The 13,034-nt window shown below is 41.6% G+C and overlaps 1 protein-coding gene across 3 annotated transcripts in view; it reads right to left on the bottom strand.

Moving 5' to 3' along the window:
• Positions 1-13,034, bottom strand: part of LOC121090403 (alcohol dehydrogenase 1) — a 20,290-nt gene extending 7,256 nt beyond the window's left edge. For 2 of the 3 annotated variants that reach the window (XM_040598928.1, XM_040598935.1), the window contains exons 1-8: positions 11,790-12,083; positions 8,732-8,833; positions 7,422-7,560; positions 4,414-4,501; positions 4,099-4,318; positions 1,968-2,228; positions 1,649-1,784; positions 155-293 (exon numbers count right to left, since the gene is read on the bottom strand). In XM_040598928.1, the coding sequence (XP_040454862.1) occupies positions 155-293; positions 1,649-1,784; positions 1,968-2,228; positions 4,099-4,318; positions 4,414-4,501; positions 7,422-7,560; positions 8,732-8,833; positions 11,790-11,807 (1,103 nt within the window). In that variant the 5' untranslated portion in view covers positions 11,808-12,083. Of the gene's footprint in view, positions 1-154; positions 294-1,648; positions 1,785-1,967; positions 2,229-4,098; positions 4,319-4,413; positions 4,502-7,421; positions 7,561-8,731; positions 8,834-11,789; positions 12,084-12,715 lie in introns of those variants that run through there. The other variant, XM_040598941.1, reaches the window with a different exon arrangement.

Genomic DNA, 13,034 nt, shown 5'->3' with positions numbered 1-13,034 from the left:
TATTACTGTGGTGCAACCCATGAACACAGACTGGACGAGATTAAGGAGCATCATGGGTTGCCTTCCCTATTTTCTGCCATGCAGTCATACTCTGTGTTACTGTACAGTTCCTTTAGATAATTTTGTAGAATCTTTACAATGAAACAATGTTTACCTCTTCCCTGTCCTTAACAGATCAAATCCTTCATTGATTTTAGTGAAAGGAAGTGTGTGTGTTATTAATGGATCCAGAACAATTTTTTTCTTCATGTAGTCAGCAACCAGTTTAGGGACTGAATCTTTACTCTTCCAGCCTGAAAAAAGCCCACACAGACAACGGATAATGAAACATTAAATGCATGTGATAATAGATAAAACCCATGGCAGATTAAATTTTTAAGTAAACTTTCAAGAGCAAAATAGCATGATGAAATGTTGCAGCATGTCTTTACCTTTGTAACAGAGTGCCAGCAGAGGAAACACAGATGAAGTGCAGCTCTTCTACACATGACAAACCCAGTGTTTTACTGGTAGGTGACCAGTAAAAATTTGAATCTTTAAAGAAGCCAAACTGCCACCACATTAAATTAAAATAATTAAACATTAGTTTAATTTAAAATATTAAATTTAAATTAAATATTAAATCAAATAAATGTTGTCGATTGATACATTGTCCAGTAAATCACACATCATACAAAAGCCAGAGTGCTGACTTCAATGTTGGTAACTGGAAACTTGATTGCCTGGTCAAAACTGAGGGAAAGTGGGTGGATGTGTCTTTCTTTTCTTACAAGCAGTATTAGATAAAGCTGTCTCACATAGTAAGAAACCCTTCCAGAGGAACCTAGTTTGTCTCTGCTATTTTATTCAGTGTCTATTGAATGGATCAAAGGAACTGGTTGTGAGGAAACCTGTTGTTGGAAACAAGTTTTCTGTGTGTGGCCTTCAGCATTGTGTTGAGCGAACTATGGCTTGCTGAGCATGGGACCCTGCTGGGATAGCTCAGGAAGGAGAAAGAACTGGAAGGGACTGATGGCAGCTGGCAAGGGGCTGAGCTTGGGGTCTGACCTATGCAGAAATCATCAGACCCCAATGTCCTTTAGGGTCCTGACTCTCCATCTCTACCACTCCCTTTTTCTTTCGCTCTCTTTCTGTCTTTCTATCACTCTCATTCTCCTTTTTGCTCTTGCTCTTTTTCTCCCCCTCCTCCTTATCTTTTCCTCATTTTCTCTTGTTTCTCCTTTTGTTATTTTCTCTTATCTTCCTCCTTATTTATCTCTTTTTTATTTTTATTTCTTCTCCTTCTTCCTCTTCCCCTCCTTTTTTCTGTCTTCTTCTATCTTTCCCTTTCTCTCTCCCTTTTTTTCATTTTTTTCATCTTTTCTCCCCTATTTTTCCCTTTTTCTATTTTTTTGTCTTTTTATCTCTTTCTCTGCCTCTTCTCTCCTCCTTCTCCCCTCCCTTCTTCTCCGTATTTCTCTGTCCTTCTCTTGTCATTAACTAACAGTTCCCATAATTAATTCCCTTTGTGCTGTTTTGTCAACAAAACAGGCATCAGCATTACTTCCAACAGGACAACCTAAGCAATGAATTTACGTATATCCTATTTCATTTAAGAGGAGTTACAAGTTTCACAAGCCAGTTAAATCATAGTTTTCCAAGTCCTTACCTCCAAAGATGGACCCTTTCCAGGTGCGACCAGTGAAGAGGAGCATGGGGTCAAAAGTGATCTTCTGTGCTGCAGGTGGCACTCCCACAATCACACAGACACCGTAATTGTGCTGGCAACAGGCCAAGGCTTCAGTCTGCATTTGAAACAGAGGGACACCCTGGGGTCATGCCAGGTTTGCTGCTGGGGCACACAGGTTTGAAGTTAGCTTGACACTTTGCCAATAACTTTAGGCTCCTCACCCTTGGTGCTTAGTGTGTTAATGAAGAGAGAACTGACAAGCTAACGCCTCATTTGACTGCAATTTTTGGTTGCATACCATGGTTTCAGTACGACCGATGACCTCAAAGGAGTAGTCTACACCATGGCCGGTCATTTCAATCAACACTTCGTGAACAGGCTTCTCAAAATCTTTAGGGTTGACACAGTCTGTGGCTCCCAGCTCTTTGGCCGTGGCAAACTTGTTGCTGTTGATATCAACAGCAATGATGCGTGAAGCTCCAGCTGCCTTGCAGCCCATGACAACAGAGAGGCCAACTCCTCCAAGGCCAAAGATGGCACAGGTGGAGCCTGGTTCCACCTATAATAATGACAGAAGCATGGCATACTGTTACAGTCTAGGTAAATTACACTACTGTTGTTGTTGTGGGGTTTTTGATTTTTTTTACAGTGCAACATGTTTTTTTCACTTAAGCCACTTGTAATTCAGAGATTACCTGCTGATAAGGAATTGGCACATGCATACCTACTAGTGCAGTAGCCAGCTACACTGTTAGAATCCTACATGTGACTAAGATAACTTGTTTGTAAAAATATATATCTGAGACCAGGTTTTCATTACATGTCTCAGCTTCAGGTTTAGATACACATTTTTTTATGATGCTTTATATTGCAGTGCTGTTAAGATCTGCAGTGCCACTGCACTGAAGACAGCAACAGCTGTAAAAATCACAGTCATATATTGCTACAGATAATAAGTGTTGCATATATAGGCTTCCGTGTATTCCCAGAGTTAAAATGAAATAAATCACCTCTGTTGTAACATTTTTTCCAGGGATGATATTAATAAATGGTAAGGAGTATTTTTATGGATTTTGAATTAAGACTTCAGAGGACCTTAGAGACAGATAAATTGAAGTAGGCAAAGAACTACCATCTTCCAGGTTCTTCTGGAAACTATGCTAAGGCACATGGAAAATAAAGAGGCAATTTGTGACAGCCAGCATGGCTTCACTAAGGGCAAATCATGCCTGACAAATCTGGTGGCCTTCTAACAACAGGGTTCCAGTGCTGGTGGATGAGGGAAGAGCAACTGACATCATCTGCCTGGACTTGTGCAAAGCTTTTGACACTGTCCCGCATGACATCCTTGTCTCTAAACTGAGATTGGAGAGACATGGATTTGATGGATGGACTGCTTAGTGGATAAGGAACAGGCTGGATGGTCACAGTCAAAAGTCAATGGCTCGATGTTCAGGTGGAGACCAGTGACAAGTGGCATTCCTCAGTGGTCAGTATTGGGACCAGCACTGTTTAACATCTTTTTCAGCAACATGGACACTGGGATTGAGTGCAGTCCCAGCAAGTCTCAACAAGGCCAAGCGCATGGTGCCCCACACATGGGTCAGGGCAATCTCAAGCACAAATAAAGGCTGGGTGGAGAAGAACACAACAGAAGCTCAACATGACCCGGCAGTGTCATGCCCAGGAAAGCCCAGAAAGCCAAATGTACATTGGGCCACATCAAAAGAAGCGTGGCCAGCAGGTCAAGGGAGGCGATTCTCCCCCTCTGCTCTCCTGAGACCCCACCTGGCCCACTGCCTTCAGCTCTGGGGCCCCCAACATAAGAAGGACATGGAGCTGCTGGAGTGGGTCCAGAGGAGGGCCACAAAGATGATGAGAGGGCTGGAGCACCTCTCCTGTGAAGATGGGCTGAGAGAGTTGGGGTTGTTCAGCCTGGAGAAGAGAAGGCTCTGGGGGAGCCTTCCAGTACCTAAAGGGGGCTTACAAGAAAGCTGGTAAGGAACATTTTACGAGGGCCTGTAGCGCCAGGGCAAGGAGAAATGGCTTTCAACTGAAAGAAGTAGATTTAGATTAGATATTAGGAAGAAATTTCTTACTGTGAGGGTGGTGAGGCACTGAAACAGGTGGCCCAGAGCAGCTGTGGATGCCTCATCCCTGGAATCCCTGGAAGTGTTCAAGGCCAGACTGGATGGGGCTTTGAACAACCTGGTCTAGTGGAAGGTGTCCCTGCCCATGGCAGGGGGGTTGGAACTTGATGATCTTTAACGTCCCTTCCAACCCAAACCATTCTATGGTTCTGTGATTCTTTCCATCCTGGACTCAGTGGAGTCTATTCTGCCTGGCTGCCATGCTGACAACCTGCTTGAAGGCCACACAATCTTGAACAGGCTCCATGAGATACCAGAAACATCTGCCATGATACTTACCTTGGCAGTTTGCAGAGCAGCGCCATAACCAGTTGAAAATCCACAGCCCATTAGACAAACTTTTTCCAGAGGGGCAGCAGAATCAATTTTGGCTACAGCAGTTTCATGCACTACTGTGTATTCAGTGAAGGTACTTGTACCCAAAAAATGGTGAATTGCTTTTCCTTTACAGGTGAATCTAGTGGTGCCATCAGGCATTAATCCAACATTTGAACCAGTGCTGTTTGAAAGATGACCAGAAATAATGGCAAGTGAAATATCAGTTTTGTATAAATAAAAATCAAATAAGGGTTGTCGGTAAACAGGAAAACTCACTCATTTTTACTGCACAGATTACTTTTGGTGCTTAAGCAGGTGTTGCACTCCCCACACTGTGGAAGAAAGAGTGGAATAACTTTGTCTCCTACAAATAAAACAGTAATGACAGAGGGTTAGCAAAGGCAAATGAAGCATGCAGGTAAAAACATGAAGAAAGTGTACTTAATCTCTAGGCAAATGCGCACTAGGAGTGCAGTGCTGATTTTATTTCCTTCTGCTGCCCTTGGAAGATAAACCATCTCTCATAAAGGACATCATTATGGCAAAGTTATGACAACTAATTTCTATATGCAAAATTCCTGCTGTCTTTCATAGACCTGAGTCTGAGCTATGTCATAAACCTCTGTTGGCTACTAGCATCCATAAAGTACTCAATTCAACAGTTTATTGCATCTTCTACTTAAAAGGAAAACAAACAGGTAAAGAAACAGAGATAAAAATTGACATCCACTAGGACAGAAAACTGGAGTGCCAAGATAACAGGGCTGTAAACTGTGCATACAAAGAATGGGAGATTAAGCATTAATTTGCCAGCCCTTGAGTCTTTCCTATTTGCAGTCTGGTTACTGTTACATTGGAGTAAAGGCAGATGAAATATTTGTCAGCAAAGCAGTGGCACACACAACCTAAGACAACATCTCTAATTCTCTGTAGTGGGTTTGCATGGCAAGGTTTGGTAGCAGGGGGCTACAGGGGTGACTTCTGTAAGAAGGTGCCATAAGCTTCCCTCATGTCCAACAGAGCCAATGCCAACCAGCTCCAAGATGGACCCACTGCTGGCCAAGGCCAAACCAATCAGCAACAGTCGTAGCACCTCTGTGATAACATATTGAAGAAGGGGGGGAAAAAATTCTGCACAAAACCCCACAACAACCCAGCAGCAGAAGAGAGGACTAAGAATATGTGAGAGCAACAACTCTGCAGACACCGAGCTCAGTGGAGAAGCAGGGGGAGGAGGTGCTCCAGGCACTGGAGCAGAGATTCCCCTGCAGCCTGCGGTGAAGGCCATGGTGAGGCAGGCTGTGCCCCTGCAGCCTATGGAGGTTAATGGTGGAGCAGATATCCACCTGCAACCTGTGGAGTATCACACACCAGAGCAGGTGGATGCCTGAAGGAGACTGTCACCCTGTGGGAAGCCTGTGCTGGAGCAGGTTTGCTGGCAGGACTTGTGACCCCGTGGGGACCCACACTGGAGCAGTCTGTTCCTGAAGGATTGCACCCCATGGCAGGGACCCACACTGGAGCAGGGGAAGAGTGTGAGAAGGAAGTAGCGGCAGAAACAACATCTGATGAACTGATCACAGCCCCATTCCCTGTTCCCCTGCGCCACTCAGGGGGAGGAGGCAGAAAACTCAGGCAATCAAGGTGTTTTTTTCCGATTTGAATGGTAATGAATTAGACTCAACTTGGGGAAAATTAGTTTGTTTTGTTCATGACAGTAATTGCTGAATAATCTCCCTGTCCTTACCTCAACCCACAAGCCTTTTGTTGTATTTCCTCTCCCCTGTCTGGTTGAGAAGGGGAGTGGTGGGCACTTGGTAATCAGCCAGGGTCAAGCCACCACAAAGTAGCACATAGCTTCCCATGCAATCTTTTACTGCTATACATCCTTGCTGTGGAAAATGCATGGTGAAACACGAAGTCTCTGAACAGGTAATCCCTAATACAGGTCAGTTTGATTTGGCAGTTCTACAATGTAGCTAACCCTCGGCACATTGAAAGTTAGGGGAAATCTTTGATTTCTACTTAAAAATAGAAAAAGCCTACAGAACATGAAATGCCCCCACTACCCTGACCCTCAGTTAACTTAGAACTGCGACATGGGCTTAGTAATCATTCTGCTAAAGAAACTTTACAAATCTTGCAGACTTTTTTAGAACTTCAAGTCATAAATCAAGCAACATCGAAGAAACATGGTTTTTTGTTCAGGGCTGCTGTTTCAGCTCACCTGGTAACACATGGCAGCTAGAATTAGACAACAGAGTGCTTTATGAACCCAAACATAAGAGAAAAAGCAGTTAGAGCTGTCACTGAAACTTGAATTATACATATTTGGAGTTAAAGCAGTAATCTTATAAAACTTTTTCTTCTCACACATACCAACCTGCTTTGGACAGACTTCATACTTGTTGCCAGTATGAACAAAGACACTGGAAGCACAGAGGTGTTAAAAGTGAACTACTTAGGTACTGTAACAAACTATCTGGGTAAAATTGAGCATTTCTATGCAGATTTTGTTCACTGCCTATTTTGTATTAATAATCTAGCCCTTAGAATTTGTTTGGTCCTGTAAAAGTGTATATATCTCCCATCTCATCTTGTAGCAGTCGGAGGAAAATCAGCATCTTTCACTGATTTTATCTACCCACTGTGGTTCAAAGAGAGGGTAGCAAGAAGAAGAGCTGGTCCAGATAAGTGTCCTCAGAGTGACCTAGCTCACAGCAAGCAGTGCTGACTCACCTGTATTGGTGCTGCACACAAGCAAAGCCTGCAGCAGGGTGGGCACCTTCATCATGCCCTGATATTTTAAAGTGAAGTACTCAAACACACAGACCTAAGTTCTGGTCTACTGAAGTTAATGGATTATTTAGCTGTTAGGAGAATTAAAAGAAGGTGTTCTGACATGTTGTCTAGTGCTTTGCCTTATTCTTGAGGCAGATTAGTTGTGTAAACAGTGTTTAAAGAATCTGCAGATAATACCTGATTTCCTATGACCAATGGCAAAGAATCTATCTGCTTAAAGCAGCCCGCAACAGAAAAAGTGCTATGTAAGGGGAAAGCAAGGTGCAGATCTTTTTTGCCAAAACCAAAATAAATTGAATAGAACGATCTGAAAATTATCAGGATTGGGAACACAGAAAGATATAAATAGCATGTAGTATCCTTCAGAGAATCCTTGAAAAAACTCAAGAGTTGGAGCATTTTCCTCTGCAATATGAGTACTCACACATGTAATCAATCATCTTTGACTTAAAACAGTTTGGAAACTCAGCACAATTTCATACCTGGCTTGATTGAAGTTACTCCCTGCCCAACACTCTCCACAACACCAGCTGCTTCATGCCCAAGAATTATTGGAAAAGGCATAACCAGTCCACCAGTTATCACATGGTCATCAGAGCGACAGATCCCTGTGGCCACAATCTGATTTAGAGGAAAGACAAGATTGTTTTAGCATTTAACTATGTCATGTTATATGCCGAAGTGAAATGATATCATGTACTTGGAGAAGTCACTTGCTTCCCTCCAAAGTCACCTGTGCACACAAAAAAATCTACAAGTAAAATTTTGATTGTGTGATTCATGATTTGCATGGTTTGTATTAGTCTTTGATCTACAAAGCAAGGCATTTTGTTAATGTTTGCTATGCACTACTGAGCTCTATAGGGAGCCTGATTATCTGGCAGAACCTATGTTCTAGCAATACAATCATATATGAAGGACAGAATAAAATTATTTCTAATATCTATATATAAATACATGAATTGAAAAAGCTGGTAATACAGAAGTATTTCAAAATTATGTAAATATAGATTAACTAGCACATTATTTCTAAACAGAAATAATACATATTTTATGTTCCTTATTTTTAGATTATATTGGAATATATCATATAATGTTATATAAAATATATAATATGTATTATACCGTGATACCATATAACAACACTATTATATATAATCTATTTTAAGTATACATTATGTTATATATGCAAAAACTTAGGCTAGCTACACATAGATCACATTTTGCCTTTTCTTGCAGGTAGTACAACGGTATTTCTTTTGAAACATTCAGGTATGTCGTTAAACTTTTATTCTGACAAATGGAGTTATCAACCCCATGAGAGGGTTCTCCTCACTTGTGTAACACTTGAAATTGCTCTAAAATGAAAAGAGCCGCTGTATTCCACTGTAAAAGTTCCTGAAATGTAACAGATGCTCAATACTCATTTAAAAAAGAAAGCTCCCAGCCCTACTGAGTTATCTCCTAGCACAGATTCAAATAAACTAAAAGAGAATATCTTGCTCCATGCTACAAGAGATTCAGATTTTTGCCTTGTTGTGTAGTTTATTCAGCCCATTAGAAGCACAGGTGTCTTAGTAAACAAAACCCCAACCCTTTTTTTTTTTTTTTTTTTACAAGAACCTCATGATCAAATTTAGGACTTGAAGCACATTCTGTAAGAGTTCACTGAATAGTAACTACTCACCTGTATGTTTTCTGACTGGATCCTAAAAGTTTATAGAAATAATTCTAACAAACAGCAAGATAGAATGCAGGTCATAATAGTTGTTTTAAATTTTAATTTTAGTACCTTTATGCGAACTTCATGTGCTTTTGGTGGGGCAACTTCCACTTCCTCAATAGAAAAGGGTTTATTGGCTTCCCACATTACTGCTGCTTTGCATTTAATAACCTGCAAACAGAGAAAAGAAAAAGGGAATAGCACTAGCATTTACAAGTCACCACAGAGATAGATACTTACATTTCTACCTGTGAAATTCCTGCTCATATTGGGGGTGGGTGGGGAAATTACAGGAAAAAACCAAACAAAAACCCCCAAGTGCAAAACACAAAAAAAAGCCAACACCAAAGCACAGTGTAAGCCCATTTATTCCCCCCCCCCCCCAAGATCATGTCTGACTTTGTTCATATTTCTGTCATATGAAGTTTTCAGCAACATGTATAATAGTCTCCCAAGATAACTGTATACCTTATCCATCTTCATTGCTCCTCCTCTGTTTCTAACTTCCTTGGAGAATTATTTTTGCTGTGTTGGATTACTGGTGTATATTTGTGTCTTCTTTGAGATGGCACACTAAATGATGCCATATACTGGGCTGTGATAAAGTCTGTATTGCCTAGAACTGCCAGTGTTGGGAACTGACAAAATTGTTCAAAATGGAATTCAGAGCCTAATACTGTTTATAAATATACAGCCCAAATTCACCCATGAGGTGATGGCTGAGGGGACACCAATGTAAAATGACATAGCACTATACAGAGGTAATCTAACAACAGTCCCTTTAGTGCAAGATTATCTGTGCTAAGGTACCTTGCTTCTCAAAAGGAATATTTAACTCAAGCGGGGTTACTCCCAACACAGCGTTTTTTCTGTTAGGCTGTAGTTTGTCCATTAGCTCCGCAGGCTTTGTCCAGGTGCTGACGAGCCTCAGGGCTCCTCTGATAGTCTGCCACAGAGAAAAACGCACTCAGAAAAAGAGAGGAGAATTGTCCACTCCTCATCCCAGGCTCTGAGGCAGGTTTCCACCCTGTAAGCTCACTCCTAGTGTATTCAAAGGTAGCAGGGCTTCTCTGTCCCCATATTCATTCCTGCTCTTCCTTGGTGGTCTCTGCCCATCCCAGGACTTTAAATGACTCCAGGCCCTGAAATATGATTTTCTATTTCACCATTATGGTGGCACTCTTAAGTCTTCAGTCACTGCGTTAAGTCCTACTGATTGCAGACATTCAGGTGGCATTATCTTGAGAGGGAAATAGAGGCAAATTGAGTCCATAATGCAAGATTAGCACATGAGTAAGTATCTTGCATGACTGGGACAACTTAACACCAGTGTGCTGCAGAGTTCTCAGGTCAAGAAAACCAAATAAACCAACTTTTTAGTTTTAAAGCTTTTGAAATAGAAGTAGAAATAATGTCTAATTATCAACAAATTATCAACTGGTTACAAAGCAAATAATTACTAGGAATAAACACAGGAAATAGTGCATTTTCAGCAGCCAAACCTAAAGTGGGAAAGAGCACAACACTTTGAAAAAGACAGACTCTAGAGAGGTTTGCATTACATTTAACATTTCATGTGTCAAATGCAAGCCATGATTAGTAAAAAATTCACCAGTGAGGCCAAAGATCACATTTTAAAGGGTCACATTTTCTAGGGAGCTTACTAAAAAAAAAAAACAAACAACAAAAAAAACAACTTCTGTATTTATACTGTATCCCACACAACACAATAATGTTTTCACAGCCTGCACGTGCAAAACACTGTTTATAAGAACAAAGGTAGCCAAGAACTGTGGATTGCTGAGAACAATTAGACACTGGTTAACTATGTGTTCTGATGGCTGACTCCCTGTGAGCTTTTACTGACTGTAACAGGATCCCACAGATGCACCAACAGCACACTATCACCCATTTCATCTATTAAGGCAAGCACTAGCTGGAGTAACAGGGTGTTTTTCAGCTCTTACATTCTACCAGCCTTACAAATTACTGCAGCAGGGGAGGATAAGTCCGGAAACACACCCTTTTACAGAGCATAAAGATTATGCTGCTTGATCACATAAACTGCACAATAACTCACCTATTACTCCAAGATAAACACAGTGAAAACAAGGCAGTTTAGATATATCACCACACTTCATTTACTGTCCTCAGTCCAAGGCTGGGCAGAGGACTGAACTCAGTGAATTTACCTACAAGTGAACTGCAATTCGTTTTACATTTGAGGTATCTCAGAATTAAAGAGAGCAAAATTTTTCCCCCTCTTATTTTGTTTGGTTTTAGAATACTGAAGACAGCTGGCAGTAAACAGCAAATGATCCTGACGCTTTCTTAAGGCACATTCCAGCAAGGTACATGCCTTCACTCATTTTCCATATCTGGGTTCCTGTCCATCAACCTCTCTTGCATGTCTCTGTGTGTATGTTGGTATCTCTCAGGTATTGCAAGAAGCAAAACATACTGTTTTCAGCAGTGGTATTAACCTACATCTCTCTTGTCACTTACATCTTTGCTAGCAAGTAAATACTAATTTCAGTCCCAGCTCAGTACTGCATTACATGTGATACTTTTCCTCTTCATTAGCTAAAATTCCAGACTTTTTATACACATATTCAAATTTCATGATTGTTTTAACATCAGCACAGTTACACCCTGAAATTTAACACAATATTAACTGTCGGGTTTCTTTTAGAACACAAACTGATATGAATTATAAAGAAGCTAAAAATAGTTTAAATCACTGTGGGATCTTAGAATGGAAAATGATAGAGCTGATAAATACATTGATCTCAATACTTAATACATTGTATCATATTAAAAACTGTCCAGTCAAAGATTAAAATTTGTTTGCTAACCCTGGGGAAAGGAAGATTATTCTTATTCTGGTGCTGTCACCTTAAGTTAGCCCAGTGTTTAATAAAATAAATTATTGCCTTGAAAAGTGTAACAACCATTTCCTAGGAGAGTACAGCAGCCTACAAGTAAAGGCAGCTCTGCTGTACTAGCTTCCTCCAAAACTATCAGTGCTATACTACCAGGACTTACAGTGTTCCTGGAAAGAAACTGCATTTCAAACTGCTTTCACAGTGGCAGTGAAGAACCTTCTCAAATATACACTTTTGCTTACTTTGCCTGCCATGCTCATGTTGACCAGCGTGTCTGTCTTGCCACCACTGACTTCGCGCACCAAGGAGTCGCTCAGCTGCAAAGCAGTCAGGTTGCCGATACCCCAAGCCCTTCCAACACACTGGGAGCCAGTCTTGTGATGTGCTCCTGCAGGTGCACTGCTCTGGCCTTTTAGCCAAGCCTCTCAGCTCAGAGTCCCGCCCTTAATCAGCCAAAGCGCTAGAATGAAAACAAACCACCCACCCGCAGAAACCTGGCTCTTTGCAGGGCTTCTGCCTCCCCGATTCCCTTGTCACACTCTGCCCCACCCTTGTCGCATCCCACCCACGGCGGAGCCCTGGCTGGAAGCTGTCCCCTCTTCCCACCTCCCTGGGAGCCTGCCCTCCAAACCCACTGCTCCCAGTGGCACTGTAGCTGCAAAGAGAACAGGGCACAGTGGCTCTTGAAGTCTCAGCGGCACAGACACAGTGAGAATGTGAAGGCTTTGCTGAATCCCTTTGCTGACGCTCACAAGAGCCCAGCGGAGATAGTAAAATATCAGTTGAGAAAGATTGGATGGCCAACCTCACAAAGCAAAAATGATTCATACCTCTTGCAGCTAGAGGAAAATCTGGTCCCTGACTCTGTGCATGCCTCAGATACCCAGGCTTGTCTGACCTGAGCGTGGAGTGATGGCTAAAGACCTCAGAGCAGAAGGCTGGGCTTCTCTGGGAAAGTGTATGCAATACCACTATCACAGAGGATGCTTTGTCATGTCAAGTTGAAAATTTGTGAGGTGTGGTGCAATTAAAAAATTGGTAGTATAACACAAAATGTCAACAATATGTATATAAAACCCCCTTTAAATTCTCAAAAGTAAGGACTTCAAGGTGGAAGACATAATCTGTGCCCTCTGTGTCAAAATATATCCAAAACAACGTGACTTACCTTCCTGTAATGTGCTGACAGTTTTACAAAGCCTCAGGAGGTAAGAACTAGTGACTTGTACTTCCTAGAAAAACTTGCTTGTATCAGAAGGAAGATTTCTAGTCCAGTCTATTCCTTGACAGTTATCTTTCTCCTTTCCTCACTTCTATATTTACCATCCCTCTTCCTTATTGGTCTCGCCTTTGATCCCTTTATGTTTCCTTTGACCTCGAAACTCTCCTCATCTCTTTAGCTATATGCATATCATTCCACAAAATGATTTTTTCAGGGAATGGAGCTGAGGCCCTCCGGAACCTATCTTCTTTGGCCAGAGTGGGTA

This window comes from Falco naumanni, chromosome 1 (assembly GCF_017639655.2).
Source record: "Falco naumanni isolate bFalNau1 chromosome 1, bFalNau1.pat, whole genome shotgun sequence".
NCBI classification, from domain to species: Eukaryota; Metazoa; Chordata; class Aves; order Falconiformes; family Falconidae; genus Falco; species Falco naumanni.
This window is presented reverse-complemented; position numbering and strand designations above follow the sequence as displayed.